Source organism: Corythoichthys intestinalis, chromosome 14 (genome assembly GCF_030265065.1).
Source record: "Corythoichthys intestinalis isolate RoL2023-P3 chromosome 14, ASM3026506v1, whole genome shotgun sequence".
In the NCBI taxonomy this organism is placed as follows: Eukaryota; Metazoa; Chordata; class Actinopteri; order Syngnathiformes; family Syngnathidae; genus Corythoichthys; species Corythoichthys intestinalis.
In genome coordinates, this window is record NC_080408.1 from 41,546,545 (window position 1) to 41,569,967 (window position 23,423).

At 38.5% G+C, this 23,423-nt stretch overlaps 1 protein-coding gene across 1 annotated transcript in view; it reads right to left on the reverse strand.

Annotated features, from left to right (window-relative positions):
- Nucleotides 1–9,807: 9,807 nt before the first annotated feature.
- Nucleotides 9,808–23,423, reverse strand: part of LOC130929408 (cyclic AMP-responsive element-binding protein 3-like protein 3-A) — a 32,711-nt gene continuing 19,095 nt past the window's right edge. Inside the window, exons 7-10 of the mRNA XM_057856514.1 lie at nucleotides 18,471–18,539; nucleotides 15,029–15,113; nucleotides 14,675–14,768; nucleotides 9,808–9,992 (exon numbers count right to left, since the gene is read on the reverse strand). Coding sequence (XP_057712497.1) covers nucleotides 9,808–9,992; nucleotides 14,675–14,768; nucleotides 15,029–15,113; nucleotides 18,471–18,539 — 433 coding nt within the window. The remainder of the gene's footprint in view (nucleotides 9,993–14,674; nucleotides 14,769–15,028; nucleotides 15,114–18,470; nucleotides 18,540–23,423) is intronic.

Genomic DNA, 23,423 nt, shown 5'->3' on the forward strand with positions numbered 1-23,423 from the left:
ACGATAGAAAATGTATTCATTGAGTATTACATTTGGGTTTAAAGGTTTGTGTTCAAGATAACCCGAACCCAAGATCGAATGAAGGTAGTGGATGAAGTACCTTTTTTTTTTTTTTTTTAACTTAAGTAAAAGTACAGATACAGGTACAAAAACTACTTAAGTAAAAGTACAAGCATCTAAGAAAAAAATACTCAAAAGTCCAAAAGGACTTGCATTAAATTAACTTTAGATGTAAAAAGTGAAAGTATTTTCTCCCGATGCAAAAATGCAATATACATACAGTATATATTGTATATACATATGTATATGTACAGTGCCCTCCATAATTATTGGCACCCCTGTCCTGGTATTTCAAAGCATTCATGATGTCATGCACCCTAACAAGGTTCCCAGGGCCTTTGGAAGCGAAACAGCCCAACAGCATCAATGACCCACCCCCATACTTCACAGTGGGTATGGGGTGCTTTTCAGCATGCGCATCTTTCGTGGTACGCCAGACCCACTTAGAGGGTTTGTTTCCAAAAAGGTCAATCTTGGTCTCATCTGACCAGAGGTCCCAGTGGAAGACTGGGAGAGCCTGGGAGACCAAGATTGACCTTTTTGGCAACGAACACTCTAAGTGGGTCTGGCGTGCATGGAAATGAAACTATCAATTTGCAATGAGAAAAAAAAAGAAAACAAACAAAAGTAACATGTAATGCAGGTGACAATTTGAAAAGTAGTGGAGTTAAAAGTACAGATACGTGCTGTAAAATGTAGTGAAGTAAAAATAAAAAGTACCACTTTATACTTGTACTCAAGTAAAGTACAGATGTACAAAAATGTACTTAAATACTTTTGCTTCATTACATTTAACCATTGTGAAGGGATTATTATGAAATTTGCAGGATATTTTTTGTGATATGAAATGAAAGATGAGATTAAATGTTGAAGTCATGAGGTCAAAAGTAACAAAATTGCATTTGTCTGTATATTTGTGTTCAAGATAACTCAAGAATGAATAAAGGCATTATTTTCCAACTTGCACGGTGCTGTATATTTTTAATATGACAGAAATGCTGATTGAATAACTTTGGGGTCAAAATGTAAAAGCCACAGAACCAAACTGAATTTGGCAGCTTTGGTGGAGATCTGCTCTCTCAGAATGCTCCTCTGTTTTGAACTAATGTAGATGTCTGGCAATCTTAAGATCTGTTTTAAGCAAGGACGTTGGGACACAACACTACCAACTTTTCAGGATGCTTAAATTGTCCTCACCAACTTTTAAGCAACCTTATTTGCATCATATAACAAGTTCATTTATATAGGTCATTTAGATTGTCTTCCCATATGTTGTACAGATCGAACTGACATTATCAAGTGAATTATTTTCATGATATTCAGACCCTACATTTACCCTTTTTCAGTTGCTGAATGTGCCGGTCCATTTTTTTCCCCACTCAAAGGCACGTTTGATTGGCTGATGACTTGCATTTATATAAAACGTATTTATTTATTTTCTACGTTATTTTAAACTATTTTTATTTCTAGCCTAAGCAGACATTTTTTGCCCAAACAATCATACATTAATCATAATTGAGGTTAAAAGTTTTCATTTTTTTGATGCGTTTATCTGTACTTGTGGACAAAAATAGACATGTTTTACCCGAAGAAGGGCTCCATTTCCATTAATTTTTGTAATATGCTCAAGACTTTTGTTGTTGTTGTTGTTATATTTATTTATTTAGACAAACAATGTTGAATGCAGTGGCCTATACTACGAACCGAGTTCAAACTCCCCAGAAGTAATCCAGTTTACCAGCGGGTAACCGGAGTTGACAAAACCTGGTTGTCTAGTTTGTGGTCAATCGGTACTACGACGCTGATTATGAGGTTGATTAGTCGAACCTGTGTCAACCCAGTCAGAGTTACTGCGTGTTCACATAAAAGGGGGCGGTGACCAGAGTCAAACACTACTTGTGACGATGGCACGGGCACCTTACTTCACGGAGGAGGAATGCGCGATGATCATGCGGAATTATGAGGAATTAAAATCCACCCTCACCGCGAAATCCAACACCGCTTCGGCGAGTAGAGCGCAACGGGTCGGTTGACAGCGAATTTACAGATCGTGTGATTTGTGAATGCGTCAATATGCCAGTTTACTTATGTCCATGAAAAGAAATAAAGCCTGCTGTCAGGACAATAAAATAAGATTTGGTACATTAACAGTAAGAAATAATTGTCACGCATCACCACACGAAACAGGATGATTGTATGTTTAGTCCCTTTGACTGTACGAATACGTATGTTCTTTTTTTTAGTTTGGGCCTAAAAAATCCAGCCCGACCCGACCCGAGTCCGATCAATAAACTTGATTTGCAGGCCCGAGCCCGACAACCCCCCCCCCCCCCCCCCAAAAAAAAAATTATGTTATATTTGTGAGGACTCAGGAGAAGAAGGAAATGCGGGGATGCCATGCGTTGTTGCGTAAATAAAAGCCCGTCTTTTGTAACGATTTTTCACAGTTAAACAAGACTGTAAGATGCATATTCAATAAACATTTATATCTTTTATATTTGTGCGTCTGTCCTATCAGTGGATTTGACATTTAATTTAATCTCCTCCAGTTGGCAGAAAAAAACGCAAGTTTTCTCAATGTTTAAATAGTCTACATATTTCTATGATTATTATAAATGCATCAATTTGAAGCGTTTCCATATCCCACTCCGAATCGCACGGCATACAGTGTTCTTACGCAGATATTCAGCATCACCGATGGAATACATATATTGTCCCTGGCGAAAGAGCGCACGGACAGGCACACACAATCTGCGCGGTTGTGAGGGCCTGACTCGGCGGGTTACATTAGTGACATCTGCTGCCTAGATCAGTTGGCACAGGTAAAGAATTCCCTCAGCTGAAAATCTATATCTTTCATGATGAACATCTTCCGGGTACGCCAGCGGATTCTGGCGGTCCCGAAATACCCGTGCCCTCCGGAGAGAGCCCCTCACAATCCGCGCGCCAATGTCGTATGGGTCGTCCAAGTACGCTGTCATTGTCAGGAGGACACGTCCGCGGAGGAGTGCTGTTTAAATAGAGCGTGGTTAATTGGAATCCTGATGTTAAGCAAGATCTAACTCTGACACGACCAGGTTTGGCGTGTGGCGTGTGTTGCCATGGCAACACTTCTCAGTTCCAACATATCCACCTTTCGTAGTCTCGCATAGCCGCGAACTTACGTCGCACGTGATAAAGTTACTCTCGAAGTTACCCTGCTAAGCCAGAAAACCGGCTTCGTAGTATAGGCCACTGGTCTTAAGCCAAATGAGTATTTTTAGCATTCCTTATTAACAAGTGTGTATTTATAGTGTATGTTAATATAATTTATATTATTATAAGTTATTTTCAAATATTTGCTAATAAAATCCAGACATTTATTCTGGAAGTTTTCCAAATGTATCCTTAGTAGTTTTTGAAAAGAAAGGTTCGAATTGAACGATGAATTCCCTGAACCAATACCAAGGGCGTAGGTTTGCATAGGGACGGCAGGGACATAACACTACCAACTTTTCAGGATGCTCAAATTTTCCCTACCAACTTTTAAGCAATTTTATATGCATTACATAATGTGTTCCGTTATCGATCGTCTTCCCATATGTTGTAAGGATAGAATTGACCCTACCATTATTAAGTGAAATATTTTCATTATGTTTAAACTTACATTTAGCCCTTTTCACATTCTGAATTTGCCGGTCCATCCCAGCCCCTCCCCCCCAAACGCATGTTTGATTGGCTGATAACTTGATCCAGCCCTGGCGAATACATGCACGCTCACACTCACACCACCCCGAAAGAAATACATGTCGACAACATGCTGCCTCCTCCGCCCCCTTCGAAGAGGAGGAATATAAGAAGTTTTTTGTTTTTAACAGCAGCAGCCACAGTAAGTTATTTAAAAAGACGCCAATGTTGTCGAAGTGGGAAACACACCAATAATTTTGCTACTGAAAGTCCGACCTGCATCAGAGTTAGCATAACATTAAACTGTGTGAACTTGCTAACCTGCAAAACTCAAGTAGGAAGCTGCTTAGAGAGAAGTGGCCTTGTGTTTGTATTTTCTACTGTTAATGTTAATTAAACTGTAAGAAATGTAGTGAACTTTGCTGGAAACTACAGAACCAGAAAAAGGTGAGCAAAAAGCTGCTTAGAGAGAGAGACTGGTGCTGCATAACCTCATATGTTACCCACACAACTCAACTTACACACAACATAATCATAACTTACTATGTACATAAAAAATATACAGTATGTACAGTGCCTTGCAAAAGTATTCGGCCCCCTTGAATCTTGCAACCTTTCGCCACATTTCAGGCTTCAAACATAAAGATATGAAATTTAATTTTTTTGTCAAGAATCAACAACAAGTGGGACACAATCGTGAAGTGGAACAACATTTATTGGATAATTTAAACTTTTTTAACAAATAAAAAACTGAAAAGTGGGGCGTGCAATATTATTCGGCCCCTTTACTTTCAGTGCAGCAAACTCACTCCAGAAGTTCAGTGAGGATCTCTGAATGATCCAATGTTGTCCTAAATGACCGATGATGATAAATAGAATCCACCTGTGTGTAATCAAGTCTCCGTATAAATGCACCTGCTCTGTGATAGTCTCAGGGTTCTGTTTAAAGTGCAGAGAGCATTATGAAAACCAAGGAACACACCAGGCAGGTCCGAGATACTGTTGTGGAGAAGTTTAAAGCCGGATTTGGATACAAAAATATTTCCCAAGCTTTAAACATCTCAAGGAGCACTGTGCAAGCCATCATATTGAAATGGAAGGAGCATCAGACCACTGCAAATCTACCAAGACCCGGCCGTCCTTCCAAACTTTCTTCTCAAACAAGGAGAAAACTGATCAGAGATGCAGCCAAGAGGCCCATGATCACTCTGGATGAACTGCAGAGATCTACAGCTGAGGTGGGAGAGTCTGTCCATAGGACAACAATCAGTCGTACACTGCACAAATCTGGCCTTTATGGAAGAGTGGCAAGAAGAAAGCCATTTCTCAAAGATATCCATAAAAAGTCTCGTTTAAAGTTTGCCACAAGCCACCTGGGAGACACACCAAACATGTGGAAGAAGGTGCTCTGGTCAGATGAAACCAAAATTGAACTTTTTGGCCACAATGCAAAACGATATGTTTGGCGTAAAAGCAACACAGCTCATCACCCTGAATACACCATCCCCACTGTCAAACATGGTGGTGGCAGCATCATGGTTTGGGCCTGCTTTTCTTCAGCAGGGACAGGGAAGATGGTTAAAATTGACGGGAAGATGGATGCAGCCAAATACAGGAACATTCTGGATGAAAACCTGTTGGTATCTGCACAAGACCTGAGACTGGGATGGAGATTTATCTTCCAACAGGACAATGATCCAAAACATAAAGCCAAATCTACAATGGAATGATTCAAAAATAAACGTATCCAGGTGTTAGAATGGCCAAATCAAAGTCCAGACCTGAATCCAATCGAGAATCTGTGGAAAGAGCTGAAGACTGCTGTTCAAAAACACTCTCCATCCAACCTCACTGAGCTCGAGCTGTTTTGCAAGGAAGAATGGGCAAGAATGTCAGTCTCTCGATGTGCAAAACTGATAGAAACATACCCCAAGCGACTTGCAGCTGTAATTGGAGCAAAAGGTGGCGCTACAAAGTATTAACGCAAGGGGGCCGAATAATATTGCATGCCCCGCTTTTCAGTTTTTTATTTGTTAAAAAAGTTTAAATTATCCAATAAATTTTGTTCCACTTCAAGATTGTGTCCCACTTGTTGTTGATTCTTGACAAAAAATGAAAATTTTATATCTTTATGTTTGAAGCCTGAAATGTGGCGAAAGGTTGCAAGGTTCAAGGGGGCCGAATACTTTTGCAAGGCATTGTATATTAATGGATGCCGCAAGCTACCAACACTAGCGTTACGATCGACCTATCGACCGTGATCGATGAATTGAGCACCTCTGATTCCTCATATCAATTAATTAGGTTGATATTTGTGATAAAGGTAGCCCTTACTCCCGTTCACCCAATCTGTTTGGTCTTATTAATGTCCCATCCCTAGCAAAAAGTGCACATGCAATCCAATGTTGAGACCAAACCTACGCCCTTGACCAATACATATGAGGGTTAGTACAAGTCAATACAGATTTTTTTTGCATTGATTATGTAGCCTGTATAATTAGGTTCATATTTGTGAGAAAAGTAGCCCTGACCCCCGTTCACCCAATGTTGAGACCAAATCTATGCCCTTGGTTTTAAGGATCAGTTAAACAGGATGCCTTTAAAAAGGTAAGTTTGCTGTGTTATATTTGGTGCTATTAGAATTGTTTGCAGAACTGCTCTGTGCACCGCTTCAAATATTTTCACTCTTATGGACCTAAATCATGTCACTGAAATGTTAAAAGACTGATTGTTACACCAAACAAACATAAACTGCATTTCCATCTTTGTAAAGGCTTGCGTGTAGTCTGATTTAATAATGCAAGATGATCTGATGTTGTTTTGCATTCAAATAGAGGATGGTAACATTTTATGCTTTCTAATTCCTTTAAACCAGCAGATCTCAATACTTTTCCCACTTGACCCCAATTGACTTAATATCACCATTTGTATTCATACATATGATATGAAAGCACATTCTGCGGGATGGCTTATGTAGAGCGGCATCTTTGGATTGCAAGGTTTTGTAACGACAGCCGAGGAATGATGTATTTCAAACATGTCGCATCAAAGAGAGAAAAGAGCGAGAGAGATGTGGGTGTTGATGATTTGCATTTCACACAAGGACCTGTTGTATTTTAATTATCGGAATATATGCACTGCTGTGTCCAGCTGTGAAATAAGGAAGGGAGTGGTTGGACATTGATGAAATATCCATACCGTTCATGTTGTACTGGCACAGTTTGTTTGTTTTTCTTTGAACATTGACACCAATAGAAAGCTGGTTTTAAACATATTCCAGCAATGAATCAAGCTCTGAAGCTGCTCATTAGTATTCTCCAGAAGCATTCCACAGCACTTTAGTATATAATAATATTCACATAGGTTTTAGTTGTATAGCTGTGATTAGCAAATACGTTCCCAAAATTACACCCCCTCCTCCATCATGAGGCAAAACGTGAGGGAAAATATAACTAAAATGAATACATTGTTCTTTTTTCCCTTCTTGTGAATGGATGCACACAAGTGTTATTTATTTTGAAGGGAAATTGCTTTGAGTGACTACATTTGCTTCTCATATTAGCTTTTGCGCTTCATTTAATTCACTCTCCAGCCCCGAGGAAATAGAATATGCAGATAAAAATTCTGTATAGTATACGGAATCTCACAAAAGTGAGTACACCCCTCGCATTTCTGCAGATATTTACTTAAGTGCTTGTGACACGATTTAAAAAAATGCTAAATAGCATTATTTTTGGAATTAAAATCATATTTTGGGACGATTTGACTTTAACAACAATTCGGCAAAGCGCACATGACGAGAAACGAGTCTTTTAATCTGCCGTTTAGCTCCTCCTGTTATTATAGCGCTCTGGCAGCTCCATCTAGGTGATGACGTCGGCAGAGTAGCGATTTCAGCGGATTTAGAATTCAGCCCAGAGGAAGAGTAAGATGTTTTTAACGATTCTGGTTCAAGTGTGGATTTTTCAAGTGATATTGTCGATCCAGAGGAAGCCTGTGGCATAGAGCCATATATGTTTGAGTCGTGATTGGAGGAGGAGGCAACGAACACGAGGCTGATGAAAAGAGCATACTGTAAAATGTCATCATTGTTTTTTCTCTTTACTCCAATATTTTTACAGGATATTCTTTGTACCTATGTATTTTTCCCAACTATTAAATGAATTGTTTGTTCATGACAAATAAGTCTTGTGCTAAATTGAATACGAATTTTAAAAATGGATTTATTCAGTACAACAGTGCAAAATTACTTCATAATGGTCAAAACTGCCGACTTCTTAAACCTCCCGAACGGTATTTTATGCCACCGGAGTTAGTCCGACTCCTGTCATTTTCCAGCGGGGACTCTGAGACTGAGGAAAAAGTGTAAACAAAAGAGGAGTGTGAGAGCTAGGCTACATGCTAACCTGAACCGAGCGGCTTTTCCAAGTCTCTTTCTCGCCTCCACGAAAAAGCACACAAAATTACCCCGACTCATGTCACACATGGCGGCGGGGATGATAGCCTTTCCGGATCGGCCAGCCCCCGGCGGCGAGCAAGTTTCGGCTTGTCTTCCCCTTGCTGCGACTCCGGCAAGAGTTCTCGTCGCCAAGGACGCAGCTGAGGAAATGAATGCCGCAAATGCCGCATTCGGGGTGGACAAACCGGCTGATATCGGAACGCGTGGCTCCCTGAGCCCAAGCCAGGATAGCGCTCTTTCGGTGGGCACACGAAGAAGGGGTGGAAGTCTCAACAAAATCGAGAACCGTAGACGAGAGCATCGGCCGAGGGAGGCAGTCACTCCCGCCTTTTCTGTGGACAGGCAGCATTGTCACCCACAAAATGCAAGCCACCTCCTTATTAAAACATGTGCCATGATCCCAGTATTTACATAATATAAAACATACGGCTTACTCACTTCCTCGTCCGTCCAATGGTCACTCCATTGTCATACTTGTTATGCCCATTCTTCGCAGTGAACATAATCTTTTTGAAACCCAGAATGGCTCACACCACTTTCCCTGGTGTAGCAACAAAAGATTGCAGCACATTGGGCTGGCTTAACACAAAAGATAAATGGTATAATCCGCTAAATTAACTGGATCCGCAGTCCTTTTGCATACGATAGTTTGGCTGTATAGTCAAGATATCTCCCGTTAACGTTGCATTTGCCTTCTTTCTCAATCCGAGACCGTGGGCAGAAGCCTTTCATTTTCGTAGCGCGGGATTCAAAAAATTGAATAAATATATCGATCGCTTCTGCATACATCCAAGTGGTCCTTTTCATTCAGGAGCATAAAATACCGCGTGTAATATAAAATAAACATGTTTTTTTTTTAAAATGAGTTTGTCACGAATTGTTATCCAATCCATTTCAATTGGGAGGGCAGGCAGTGGATGAATGATTGCGTATTCGCTGCTAGCCATCCCAGTTCAAATGGATTAGACGTCTATTGCCGTCAATGGCAGACCATGACTTAAGAAACATGACCCAACGTTTGATCACCTCTTTTGTTTCATATTAAAAACATATACTGCAAATTTCTTAATACTGCAATCCCTTTATTCATTCTTGAGTTATCTTGAATAACAAACATACAAACAAACCGGCTGTTAGACATGCACAGAAGAAGTAATAACTATCAAATAGACTTTAAAAATAGTTACAACTTAACTGAATTACAAGGGGGGGGGGGAATCCAAACTAAGTACTTTGTATACCTAAACTGTTATGAAAAAAAAACACATTTATTTTAACCCTGCAAAGAATCATATATACAGTACTTTAATGATACCATGAGACTCATAATAATGTACGGTAATAGCTACCAATAACATGATGATAATACAGTTTTGAAAAAGAGATTCATTCATAAAAGGAAGTAAAAACTACCATCTTTTTCTTAAATCCAACATTTTCCAAAACTGTCATACGATGACACCTGACCGCTAACCACTTCAACATATTATTTGTGTGTTATGTGAATAGCTCGATGATCCTTTGCAGTGAGAAAGCGGTGCTGAAGAGCAACCACACTCACATCCATTTAGATGCTGCGCCTGTAAGCCTTTTTGGTTTTTCCTCTTAGGGTTCTGCAGACATCAGTGGTTGCTGTTGGGCCTGTGATCATGCTGCTGGGATGCTGGCAGCTCCGCCGTGGGCAGACGTTTCAAAAGCTTCTCCACCACACTACTGAAGGACACCATGGTCCGGGTTATGGAGAAGGGAGGCCGAATAAAAGGGACCTCCTTCACTTGGTCGACCGACTGCAGGGAGCGTGAAGGCACTGACGACATAAAGGTAGAAGTATGTCACTTTATCTTCATTTTGTATTGTTTCTGTTGTCTGCACCACTAACAGTATTTTTTGGGGAGGATATTAAATTTTTTTTTTGTCCAATTAGATGTGTGTTGCCAGTCCAATCTAATCAGCTCATGGGTTTTCAGAATCAGAAGTGCTGGCTGATATTACTTTTTACTATTACGGTGATTGCCAGGTTCAAATGGGCCGACCAGCCAAAATGGAATGGATGCCTACTAAAACGTGAGCATTCACAGCCAATCCTTCCATTTTAAATAAAGTGGACATCTATCAAATAACAATGGCAGGCAATGTGTCATATAGAATGGAAAAATAAAAACTTATTAATGTTATTGGCAGGGGTGAAAGTGGCCAGAATTTCTTGCCTTAACTCTCTGACTCAATAATGTACAAAATAACAAAAACGTGATACAGTAACACCAACATACAACTAATTTTTATTTTACCTCATTTCCTCACATCTAAATGCAAAACCTCAATTTTAACAACTTAAGAACATAGGATGTATAGTATATTAAAATTGCAGATAATGTATATATTGGCATATTTTATTTAAGAAAAATAAATAAAGTAACATACAATAACAAAAATAGGTACAAATGAGTTACACTATGCAAAGTAAAATGGAATATATTTTGAAGATAAACCAAACATTGTTTTTTTTTGTTTTTTTTTTAGTAGCCAACATAGTTAAATGAACAAAAAATAAGTCCAAAGTACACATTAACTGCCTGTATTGGCTCGAATATAAGACTGTGTTTTAGTGCATTGACATAAGACTGAAAAAGTGGGGGTCGTCTTATATTCGCGGTCTAGACGTTATACCCATTCATGACGCTAGATGGCGCCAGATATCATTGAAGCGATGTTCTGCCATGACAGATCTCAGCTACTCTCAAATTTAACCAGTTTGCATTATTTTATTGCAATGTTTTTCCTTATTCAGATTTGTTTCAAGACTACAGTTACAGTTAGACTTCACTTTGATGGTTAATGCATTTATTGCAATTTTGTTGTTTTATCAAAATAGGTTGGTTTATTTACATTTCAAAAACCAGAACCCATTCATTTACGAATGTGATTACACTTTAGTTTATATATTTAAATGTTCAGATATTAAGATTTGAATGAGGCAAAATAACATGCTTGTTCTCTCAAATATATTGTTGTAATCATTTGTTTCAGATGTACTGTAATTATTTTCTCTATAAAAATTAATTTAGTGTTCAAAAAGTCTTTTTTTCAAACTTGAGTCTTGAAAAAGTGCGGGTCGTCTTATAATCAGGGTGTCCTATAATCGGGCCAATACGGTATATTGCCAAATGTATCACATTTGAGACAAAGCATTTCTGGACGTCTTTGCAGTAAAACGTTTTGTTTAAAACCTTAATGTGTTCAATCTCACTCTAGTTCTATTTCATTTACCACGAGAACTGCATGTAATGCTTAATGTATCATTTCTAAAATAAATTAGAGAACTTTTATACACATTAATTTATATAAATTGCCCTTTCTCTTAAAGATCTGACAAATTCTCCGTTGTGTTCCTTTTTTTTAATCGCATTAATTCAATAATAATTTATAATAATTTGTTTTTCTGTTGTCTCAGAAACATATGCATTTGAACCAATTAGAGCTAACTATCTATGCTGATCACATGTCAGTATGTCAGCCAATCGAACTGACACCTGGAGTCCAGGCAGGATGGGTTGTTGCGCGCATGCGCATATCGACGCAAGTCGACTATCTCGTCGTACTCAGATACACACACTTGGAGAACTCCGTGGAATAAATAAAATAATATAGTGATCCCTCGCTACTTCGCACATCAAAAGTCGCGCCCTCAGTCCATCGCGGATTTATTTTTTTAATTTAAAAATAAATAAATAAATGCAGATGAGCTGTCCCAAGCCGATCGCGTCATCTCACTCTCCCTCCCTCCCTCTATCTGCTCTTTCTTCGTCAGGCAGTGCACTGGAGTTCAGACCCGGCGGCATGGGCGGGCATTAGAGGGCCGTGCCCGCCCTGAGGGACGGCTGTGCCCGCCCTAGCTCGATTAAACTGTACTGTGTAATTTTTTTTTTTTATTAAATCTTCCACAAAAACACACACACACGGGAAGAATGAACCCTATATTCCAGTGTTTTTCAACCGATTGTGCCGCCGCAGCGAGAAATTATCCAATGTCGCTTTTTTTTAACATCGTCGGGCAAAGTTGCAGTACTAGGAAGGAAGGAATGTGGAAAAAGTTCTCGGTTGTGTGCAGATGAGTCGTGTTGCGTTCAAGAACTGCTCGGATTTCTAGCCGTCAGCCGCCTTGCTCTCCGTAACAATGTGGACCCCAGCACTTCTACAGTTCATTATTTGACTCGTCAAGTGTCGATATATACAAAAGTGTCCTTTCCATTTTATCCATATGTGACGACCGTTAATCCTCCCTCTTTGTTTTATTCCAACACATTATCGAGGACAGCTAGGTGGGAGATACCTAGAAATCCGAGCAGTTCTTGAACGCGACACGAGCGGCTATCTAGCGCCATGGCGCCACACAAGCTTAAACTCATCTCCAAATGAACCCCCGTCGCTTCAGAACAAGTCGATGGATTATTTTGTACGCCTTCGTGAAAACACAGAGAAATGGGCAACTTTTTTGAGGAAAACTACAAAGGTAAATAAGAACGCCCTGAAAGCCAGTTACTTTGTTGCTAAATCCCAAAAGTCCCAAACTGTGGCAGAGACGTTAATACTACCTGTCTGCAAAGCCATTGTCAGCGAGACGACCAGCCCTGATGTGCTTAAATGCATTGCTCAAGTCCCCTGTCTGATAGTTTTTCAAGCCTAATTGCTAAACGTTTCACACTGAGTAAGTATAAATACTGAGAAATTATTTTATAATTAAATATACTATACAGAAAGTAATTTTGGAACATTTTGGTGTGATGTGCCGCGAGATTTTTTCCAACGTAAAAACGTCCCGTGACTCAGAAAAGGTTGAAAAACACTGCTCTAGTCATCCTATCTTGATCTGTCGTCACTATCAGAGCAGCGAATGTAGGCAATTTCTAGCCAATCACAGATAAGGGGGGCGGGCTGAGTAGCCGGCCATTGTGTACTGCGATTGGATAGGGATTGCTCCGGTTACAGAAATGGCGATTGAGCGGCTCCTCCGTTGCCAATTCAAATTGGAATGGACATCCATGTTTTTTTCAAGAAACTAAAGACGAACTCAAGCCATGACAAAGACGCGGCCGAAAGTCAACATGAAGGGATAGCGCTGCCACCTCCTGCAGTTTCACTGACTGACACTATCATCAGAAAATATAACGGGTAAAAACGCCACTGTTACGGCTAAATTTACATTGAAGAAGTGTGCCCTCCCCCCAAAAAATGTAATGCCCCCCCTGTAATTTCTTTCTGCAGCCGGGTCTGCTGGAGTTGCTTATTAAAGTTAACCATTATTGCCAGACGTTTCATGTTTGATCTTGCCACAGATGCCTGGATCCCAAAGCTTCAAAGTGTCAATCATCGTTTAACTTGTTATACAGTTGCTGTGGCAACTCGTTTTGTGTAAGTAAGCAGTTTGAGCAGACTTGGGTGGACTCACTCAATGAAGCATTTAATAAAGACAAGCATTTTTATACTTTATTATTGTTTAAAAATAACTCGGTGGAACTATACTGTTTTTTTTTTTTAATACTGTGGGAAAAAAAGTGAAAAAAAATTTATTTTATGTATCTTTTACCAATGCTAAATCCGAATAAATACATTGAACACACACACACACACACAAATTTTTTGGTTGGGGGGGGGGGGGGGCGCTACTTTGCGGTTTTTCACTTATCGCGGCGGGTTCTGGTCCCCAATAACTGCGAAAAACAATGGATCACTGTAAATATCGGTGGAAACAGATGGCTCTACACAAGCACTTTATTAGGCTTGTTACTAACACGTGTATGTAAATAATACATTGGTAGATTGTTTTTCTTGTTGGAGATGTGTGTGTGTGGCAGCCTGGAAGTTATTATTTTTTTTTTTAACATTGAGGTTTGACAGTTGCCCTAATATTTTCTGAATCAATGCACCATTCCGCCCCGTTCCACTCCTGAATTTTATACTGGAAAGGTCTACCGTTCTCGCCGACTTTCACCCCTGGTATTGGTGGGCTTAACCAGAGTGTTCATTTCATTTAATAATTGTGATCTAGCACGTAAGTGGACATCAAATTTTGAGTCAGGTAGGATGCCAAGTTTTTTTTTAAATGGCCAAAAAGAGTAACTAGGATAAACTCACTCCTGAACAGATAAACTGAGCTCTGTTAGCAAACTACAATCGTTTGTTGATACTAGTACCGTACACTGCTGTATTAATAAAGTTGGGTTGGGTTATGTTAGGAGCCATGGAACTTGTTGATTTAACCAATCGGATTGTAAAGTCAGTCTCTAAGAGCTGTGAGCAATTTCTCATTTTCTGGCAGCATCTTTGGTGAGCATGATGTATTTTGTTTAAACTGTTTATTTTTGTCATGTTATAGAAGAAATGATGATAGAAGTTGCTGTTTGTAATTATTGATACTTTCTGTAATTGTGAAGGGATAATGGTGGATTAAGTCCACAAATACACAGCCCTGGCACATCTATATGTACACACCTGATGTCTCCGCGTAATCTCCCTGGCTTGGTTGACTATAGGGATTAGGCTTCATATTTGATGAAATGATGAGAGAGAATGAAAGCAGCAAAACCTGCAGAGAAACATAAACAGCAGACAAGAGTAGGAGGTGTTATTAGAACGTTATTATATACAGCATACACAACCTTTTACCTAACATGCAACCCCCTCGTGCTTTTCAAACATTTTGTTTGATTAAGATCTAAAACAGACCAAGGGCAATATTGTTAAATAATTTGGATTGGCACTCCAGTGCCCGTGGGTGCATTTATTATTTAGATATTGCCAAGAGTGCAGTATGGAGAAATTAAAGTAGATTGCGGCTTAACACACAAGGAGGCAGGTCCCTCTTTGGGTTGTTTTGTTGGAGTTGTTAGGAAGGAGCGCTTGGAGCTGGCTGAGCTGTTCCAACAGGGCCCTGCCAAGGAAAGACACGCAAGACAATGATTGTGATGTTTAACCGATGTGCGTTATTTTATTTTGACAAATTCTTGTGATTTTGTCCAAAGTATGGCTTTTCCTTTGAAGTGTGATAACTAAGTCATTTATGAATATTTTTTCACTTTCAACCACTCAAAAATGTTCATTGGCATCAGACCTATCTACACATATATAGTTTTTATTTATTTTTTATTTTTTTAATGCCCCCTATGGACATTAATAGCAGTATTATTCTAATAGCAAAACTAACTATGCTGTATGTATATACTGTATATATATAAAATAAATCTAATTTGAATATTTCATATGACATAGTTAGAGGCCCAAATAAGTCCATAAGTCATAACAACAGAATGGTTTATGCATGCCCAGTTTTTATACAGCAGCAGTTTTCCGAATCAAACTAAATTCTTGTGATTTTGCCAAAGAATGGCTTTTCCTTTGTGTGATAACTAAGTCATTTATGAATATTTTTTTCACTTTCAACCACTCAAAAATGTTCATTGGCATCAGACCTACCTACACATGTATAGTTTTTTTATTTATTTATTTTTTTTTTTTTTGATGCCCCCTATGGACATTAATAACAGTATTATTCTAATAGCAAAACTAACTATGCTGTATATATATATATATATATATATATATATATATATATATATATATATATATATATATATATATATATATATATATATATATATATATATATATATATATATGTATATAAAATAAAAGTCTAATTTCAATATTTCATATGACATAGTTAGAGACCCAAATAAATCCATAAGTCAGAACAACAGAATTTCTCTGCAAGGAAATTCATGTTTTGGCTTTTGGCGGCCCCTAGTGACTTTTGGGTGTTAAGACTCTCAACACACAAATTCCTCTATTTCCATGTTTTTGACTCGCCAAAGAAGCGATTGCATCAGTAATCACGGAAAATGCATTATAACACATCAGGTTTACAGCATATAAAAAGTTATGATTTATAATGGGAGTCAATGAGCAAGAACATGGCATTATTACAAGAATTTAGTGTGAACCTCCCCAACCTGTTTGCAATAAGTTAGAAATTGCAGCATGGTGCCATTTTGATCTTTACACGTTTTTACTATCCTGGGAAATTATTGGCTCTTTAGTGTAATTTTTCCAATGCTTTTTCTTTGATGAAACGCAGAAAAAAAAACTATTAAAAAAAAAAAAAAAAAAAAAAAAAAGCCAGAATGTGGACAAATAACACCAACGGGTTGATCAACCGAAACATCAAACTATCAAAAAAACATCTTTGTTGAAAAATCAACAAAAGTTTCACTATTTTGTAGTGGTGGAAAGTAACAAAGTCCAAATATTTCATTCCTGTAGTGCAGACATGTCCAAAGTCCGGCCCGGGGGCCAAATGCGGCCCTCGGTCAAATTTCATCTGGCCCCCAGCCTCTGTCATAATAATCATTAACATTTGGCCCGCATAGACTTAATATATTGGTCAGCAGTACTGCTACCAGCATATGAAGTAGCTTACACACTAAATGCTGCTCCTCATTTACCCACTAAAAGGAAGCAACACTCTAAGCAACATTACCCCGTATGACCCTTTACTCCCAGTTTTCTAAAATGGCGACAATCGACAAAAACTGTTGACTGCGACGGCCGACGCTTCAGGGATAGGTGGAAATTGGACTATTTCTTCACGAAAATACGCAACAGCTGTGTCGGCCTCATTTGCAAAGAGACAATGCGCTGTTTTTAAATAGTTCGATGTTAGGCGATATTACCAGAGGTGATATTTCCAAACAAGACACGCTGGTATGTACGAAAAGATTACAGGGAAGAAGCGAGAAACTGAAGCAACTTGAAGCTAGTTTAATTTTACAGCAGCATTATTACATTATTACATTACATATAACAGCAGTATTTCGCAAGAGCCCGAGAGTCGAAAGAGAACGCCACAAAGGCTAGTTGCAAGATAGTTGAAATTATTAATTAAAAAAATTAGGGCTGCAGCTATTGATTATTTTAGTAGTCGATTAATCTATGAACTAGTTAGTTCGAATAATCGAGTAATCGGATAAGGAACATGAAAAATTAAAATACCTGAGCTGAGCCTCAAACGGTATAAAAAATAAATAAGGATTGACAAAAGAACAATAGCTAACTTAAATAGCAAATGCCTGTTAGCTTAAATGCTATAAAACACTAACACTTTTTTTTCTCACAATGCTCTTGACACACATTCCCACAAAAAAAAAAAAAAAAAACTGCTAAATATACCAGTAAACTAAATTACGAATGCATTTTAAAAAAAAAAATTAGCTTAAACAAAAACTTGGCTTATGTTGGTTTTAACATGGAGCAGCTGGATTCAGCCATGTGAAATGAGGCAGACTAGAGGGCAGTGTATCACTTTAATTAAACGCATACTCGAAGCAGCAAAATTTAATTCAAATCTTTTTTCTTCAATCGAATACTGGAGTTAATCGATTCATCGCTTCAGCACTAAAAAATAATAAAGCAAATGTGACACACAGAATAGCTTGCTAACATTTCCTCAAATATATTGTTCTACGTAAAGGACGTCAGCCAAGGTCGGCCCTCCACATTTTTACCACACCAAATCTGGCCCCCTTTGCAAAAAGTTTGGACACCCCTGCTGTAGTGGAATAGATATTTTATGTATTTGTTTGTTTTTTTTGCCTTGAGTACTTACTCTATTTTGCAGAAGTTTGTTTTTCCACTCCTTAGTTTGCCTAAAAACATTTTCTACTTGGTAATCTGATTAATATTGTGAAATAAGAATTAAACACAGTAATCAAGCTATCTGGGTTCGACACTATTTTGTGCAATATCTTCCACTGCTGTCGACTGAAATGAATGGCACTTCAGCTGTTTGCCCAAAATCACGCGTTCAAAACTGGAAAACAGGTTTTAGCGCGCGGCATGTGCTTCGATAACTAGCGTAGCTAAGGGTTGAACATATGATTGTTTGAACACAATTTGTGCAGTTAAGTTTCATCTAATTACTGTATGTCATTAACCTCTATTTATTTTAGAATGATCACTTCCTTACTCATAAGGATTGCTGTATATTGATGACGATAGACATCCAATCCATTTGAACTGGGAGAGGCTGGCGAATGAACGTTCGTTCAGTTGAATTGGATTGGACGGCTACTAGTGTCAAATTAATTTAAATTAATTAAAAATAGCCACATGACTGGACAGCTGAAAGAGTTTATGCTCAAGTTCATATCCCTGGCATGTATTTTTATCTGTTGATTATGGTCGAATAACATCCAAGGGTTTATCTTTTTACCATTTAACATCTCCGTCTTACTTGTTTGTCTCCTCCAGTTGTTGGATCTTTCTCTGTAGTTGGAGGTTGTGTGCGCTGCATGCAGACATCCTTGGGAAGAAGGCAAACGCACATGGGATGAGGCAAAAGGGTATCAAATATCTCGTGATAGGACATTGCATTGTCTCCCCTTTTTTCTGCCTAGCCAATATCTGTTTGAATGTTATCTCTGAGACTCCAGCCCTCCTTTCTTTCTGCTTCTGCCTCTTTTGTGTCTCTTCATCACTGTGACTCATCCACCATTATGGCCATTTGACTGAGCTGAGTCACGACTAATAGCAACAAGTCCGGTGGTATTCTTTGATTGTGGCCTGCTTATTTATCAATAAAAGCTGACTCGGCGAAAAGTTGTGAATCTCAAAAACAGTCGTGTTCTCATTTAATCATAGAATGAAGATGTGTAGCTTGTGACGCCAATAATTCACGTGGATGCCAGGAGAAAAATCTGATTACACATTAATAGTTATGCATTTTAATGTTAAGAGTACAAAAGGGAGACCATGCCTCACATTTACCATATATACTGTATATATATTTTTCTACAGTACCATGTTAAGAGCATTTCACTTGTCACTTGTTGCCAATAATATCTTAACTCATTGGCTGCCATTGGAAGTGGTAAAATCGAATCCATTCAAATTTAACAATTTAACTGTTTGGCTTCCATTTACAGAGATGGATATCCAAGACACAGGATAGGAAAGACTATGATATGACAGGACAGGGTGAGAGCGACATTTTAACTCATGTCATTGATGGTAATAGACGTCCTTTTCATTTTGATTGGTAGAGCTGGATTGAACATACATTGCTGTCAGTTGGGAAGTCCAACCTGCCAATCTCGTTTTTTGCCGATTCTGATTTTTTTCATGAACGACAGCATTAAGGCTGCAGCAACTAATCTATTGAATCCATTAAAATAGATTAATAAATTAGCTGCCAACTAATTTTATAATCCGGCAGCTATGAGCAGTCCCATTTGGATCCTTGTTTGTGTGTAATGTAAGGCTGCACCTGTGGTTAAAGCAAGAGCGATAGAGAGAGAGAGAGTTCACTGTTACACTCAGGTTTAGTTGCTGAATCATAATATTTACGCGCGTTAGATTGTCTTTAGTCGGTCAGAGGTGAGTAAATGGAGCTAATTGGATTGTTTGTATCCTTTGTTGATGAGATGTTACTACTTAGCAGGGAGCACTAAGCTAGTTGGCGATTATGCTAATCAGTGGTTAAGTGTCCGTTCGAATTGTTTTTTTGGAGAAGCATATTAGCACTTGAGTTATTGCTAGATGGTAAAGTTGTCTCATTTCTTTTTATATAGAAACCACACAATAAACCCCATTTAGAGTCACCTTTCAACACAAACTCCCATTAAAACTGTAAATTGACATACAAAAGAGTGTGCTTTGAAATTGGATTTGGATTGTATTTATGAACAACTGTTTGATAAATAAAACCAATTCATTACAGTCTGCCTCCTCCTTGTTCAATTTTTTTAGTTTGTTTAAAGAGAAAAAATGAGTTATTGACACAATTTCTACCAGCGCTTTGCCCATATGAAAAAAAAAAAAAACGTCAATCAGCAGCACTTTTTTTATTGAAATGAACACGACTTTTGTCTGATTTGTCTACTGAGAAATTCATAGTTTTTTAAAGTTTTAAGTACTTAAAAGAGTACAGTTGTAGACTAAAGTTAAATCAGGAAGCTTTAATTAACTACAGTGATCCTTTGCCTTGTTTTTCGCGGTTAATGGGGACCACTTTAAATGTAACAATTATGATACTGTCCCACCGAATTATTCTTTTTAAACAAGAATAAAGTAGAAAAATGCTTGTCTTTATTAAATGTTTCATTGAGTGAGTCCACTCAAATCCGCTCAAGCTGCTCACTTACACAATGAGTTGCCCCAGCAACTGTTTAACAAGCTAAATGATGATTGACGCATGCGTTGCTTTGATGTTTCGGCTTCCAAGCATCTATGGCAAGATCAAACCTTAACATATGTCAATCATTGTTAACTTTAATAAGCAACTCCAGTGCACTGCCAGACCAAGAAAACATCAGGAGGGAGAGGGAGACTACGTGATCGGAGCGGGACAGCTCATCTGTATATATTTAATTATTTATTTATTTTAATTGAAAAAGAAAATCCACGTTGGACTGAGGGCACGAAGCGAGGGATCACTGTATTATTTTTGAAGGAAATAGTCATCCATGTTGTCTTCATTGTTTTTTACAACATGCCTAACACAACTTCAATTTACCATATTTTTTGGACTATAAGTCGCAGTTTTTTTTTCATAGTTTGGCTGTGTGAAATTATTAATACATTATTATATCATTTCACATGTTATTTTGGTGTTTTGGAGTGACACTGATGGTTTGGTAAATTTGTTAGCATGTTCTTTATTACCTTTTTACCTGAATAACTCTTAATACCTATGTTAACATACCGGCCACATTCGCATTTCATTGTTCATGCGTCATGTAACATTATCATACTGTACATTTATTCAGCATGTTTTTTTCTATTGTATTTTCCTTTTAAATTGCCTTTCAAGATAACATATTTGTTCTATATGTAGGATTTTATCAAGTAAATTTCCCCCAAAAATGCGACTTATACTCCGGTGCGACTTATATGTTTTTTTCCTCTTCGTTGGGCATTTTATTGCTCATGCGACTTATACTCAGGTTCAACTTATAGTAAAAAAAAAATTCGGTAAATTTTGAAGGTAATTGAAATAAGTGACGTTTATCCGATTAATCGTTTACTCGTTCAATTAATCGTCCGATTAATCGATTCTAAAAAAAAAAATAAAATCATTAGTTGCAGCCCTAGACAGCATGCACTTTTAATGATCTAATCTTGTTTAGTTATTAAACATTAAAATGACTTTGTCCCTAGTAGACGCCCAATCCTTTTGACATGGGCGGGTGGTCATTCATTCGCTGCCAACCCTCCCACTTCAAATGGATTGGTCTTTCACTGTCAATGGCAGTCAATGAGTACGTGAAAAGATATTTGAGAACAATTACTGGATTTGTACACGTCTATAAAGAAATTACCTGAAATCGTTGATGATAAAACAGTGTAGGCGGTGAGAACTGGAGCAAAGGCGCTGTGCAGTGAATGGAGGCAGCGGTTGTATAAAACAGTACAATACTCCCACATGACGATGAAGAGATTTGCGGGGGTGTTGATGCGCATATGAGCGAGCCAAGGTGTGAAATAAAGGTAGAGCGAATATAGGTGGGTGACAAAGGTTGGCTGGTATAGATAGATTACATTCACAGTACCTCCAGCCTGTCCCCGCAGTCTGACATGATGCATTTACAAATCGTCAACACTTCAGATGCTGTGGCATGAGCTGACACTTCAATATCCATATTGCCATTTCCCGGGGGCAACTAAGCATGAGGGTGATGATTAAAACGCATATTGCGTAGAGGGTCGAAAAATTCGACATTATATGGCAATTTGCTCATTTCATTTAATGCCTTGGTAACAAGGCCAGCTTGGTAATAGGCAGCTTAATTATTAAACAAGATTTTTTTGGGGGGGGGGGGGGCTTAGTCGAAAATGCTTTTTTTCGCTGCTCTCAAATGAGTTTTGTTGTTATTGAGCGGTGTGCACTTAACATTAATTGGATAACATTCACCCTCCAATTCAAATTAATTGGGCGCCTACTAGTGATGAACTCATTTAAGTTCAAACGTCTATGTCATCAATGGGAGTGAAAGAGTAAATATGAAGTTACAGTATTGTCTATTTTTCCGTGGCTTATATTTGAAGTTTTGAGCTTCTTTTTCACACACTCAGTGTTTGACTTTTGGACATTTTCATTGTGAAAGAGTTTGTTTTACTGTCAGTGTTTTGAATTAATCAAATTCTTTTACAGTGGGGCTAATAAGTATTTAGCCAACCACTAATTGTGCAAGTTCTCCCTTTTTGAAAATATTAGCGAGGCCTGTAATTGTCAACATGGGTAAACCTCAACCATGAGAGACAGAATGTGGAAGAAAAAAAACAGAAAGTCACATTGTTTGATTTTTAAAGAATTTATTTCCAAATTACAGTGGAAAATAAGTATTTGGTCAATACCAAATGTTCATCTCAATACTTTGTTATGTACCCTTGGTTGGCAATAACGGAGGCCAATCATTTTCTGTAACTCTTCACAAGCTTTTCACACACTGTTGCTGGTATTTTGGCCCATTCCTCCATGCAGATATCCTCTAAAGCACTGATGTTTTGGGGCTGTCGTTGGGCAACACTGACTTTCAACTCCCTCCACATATTTTCTATGGGGTTTAGATCTGGAGACTGGCTAGGCCACTCCAGGACCTTGAAATGCCTCTTACGAAGCCACCCCTTTGTTGCCCTGGCTGTGTGTTTGGGATCATTGTCATGCTGAAAGACCCAGCCATGTCTCATCTTCAATGCCCTTGCTGATGGAAGAAGATTTTCACTAAAAATCTCTCGATACATGGCCCCATTCATTCTTTTCTTTACACAGATAAGTCGTCCTGGTGCCTTTGCAGGAAAACAGCCCCAAAGCATCATGTTTCCACCCTCATGCTTCACAGTGGGTATGGTGTTCTTCGGATGCAATTCAGTATTGTTTCTTCTCCAAACACGAGAACCTGTGTTTCTACCAAAAAGTTCTATTTTGGTTTCATCTAACCGTAACACATTCTCCCAGTCCTCTTCTGGATCATCCAAATGCTCTCTAGCGAACCGCAGACGGGCCTGGACATGTACTGGCTTCAGCAGGGGGACACGTCTGGCAGTGCAGGATTTGAGTCCCTGGCGGCTCATTGTGTTACTGATAGTAGCCTTTGTTACTGTGGTCCCAGCTCTCAGTTGGTCATTCTCTAGGTCCCCCGTGTGGTTCTGAGATTTCTGCTCACCGTTCTTGTTATCATATTGACGC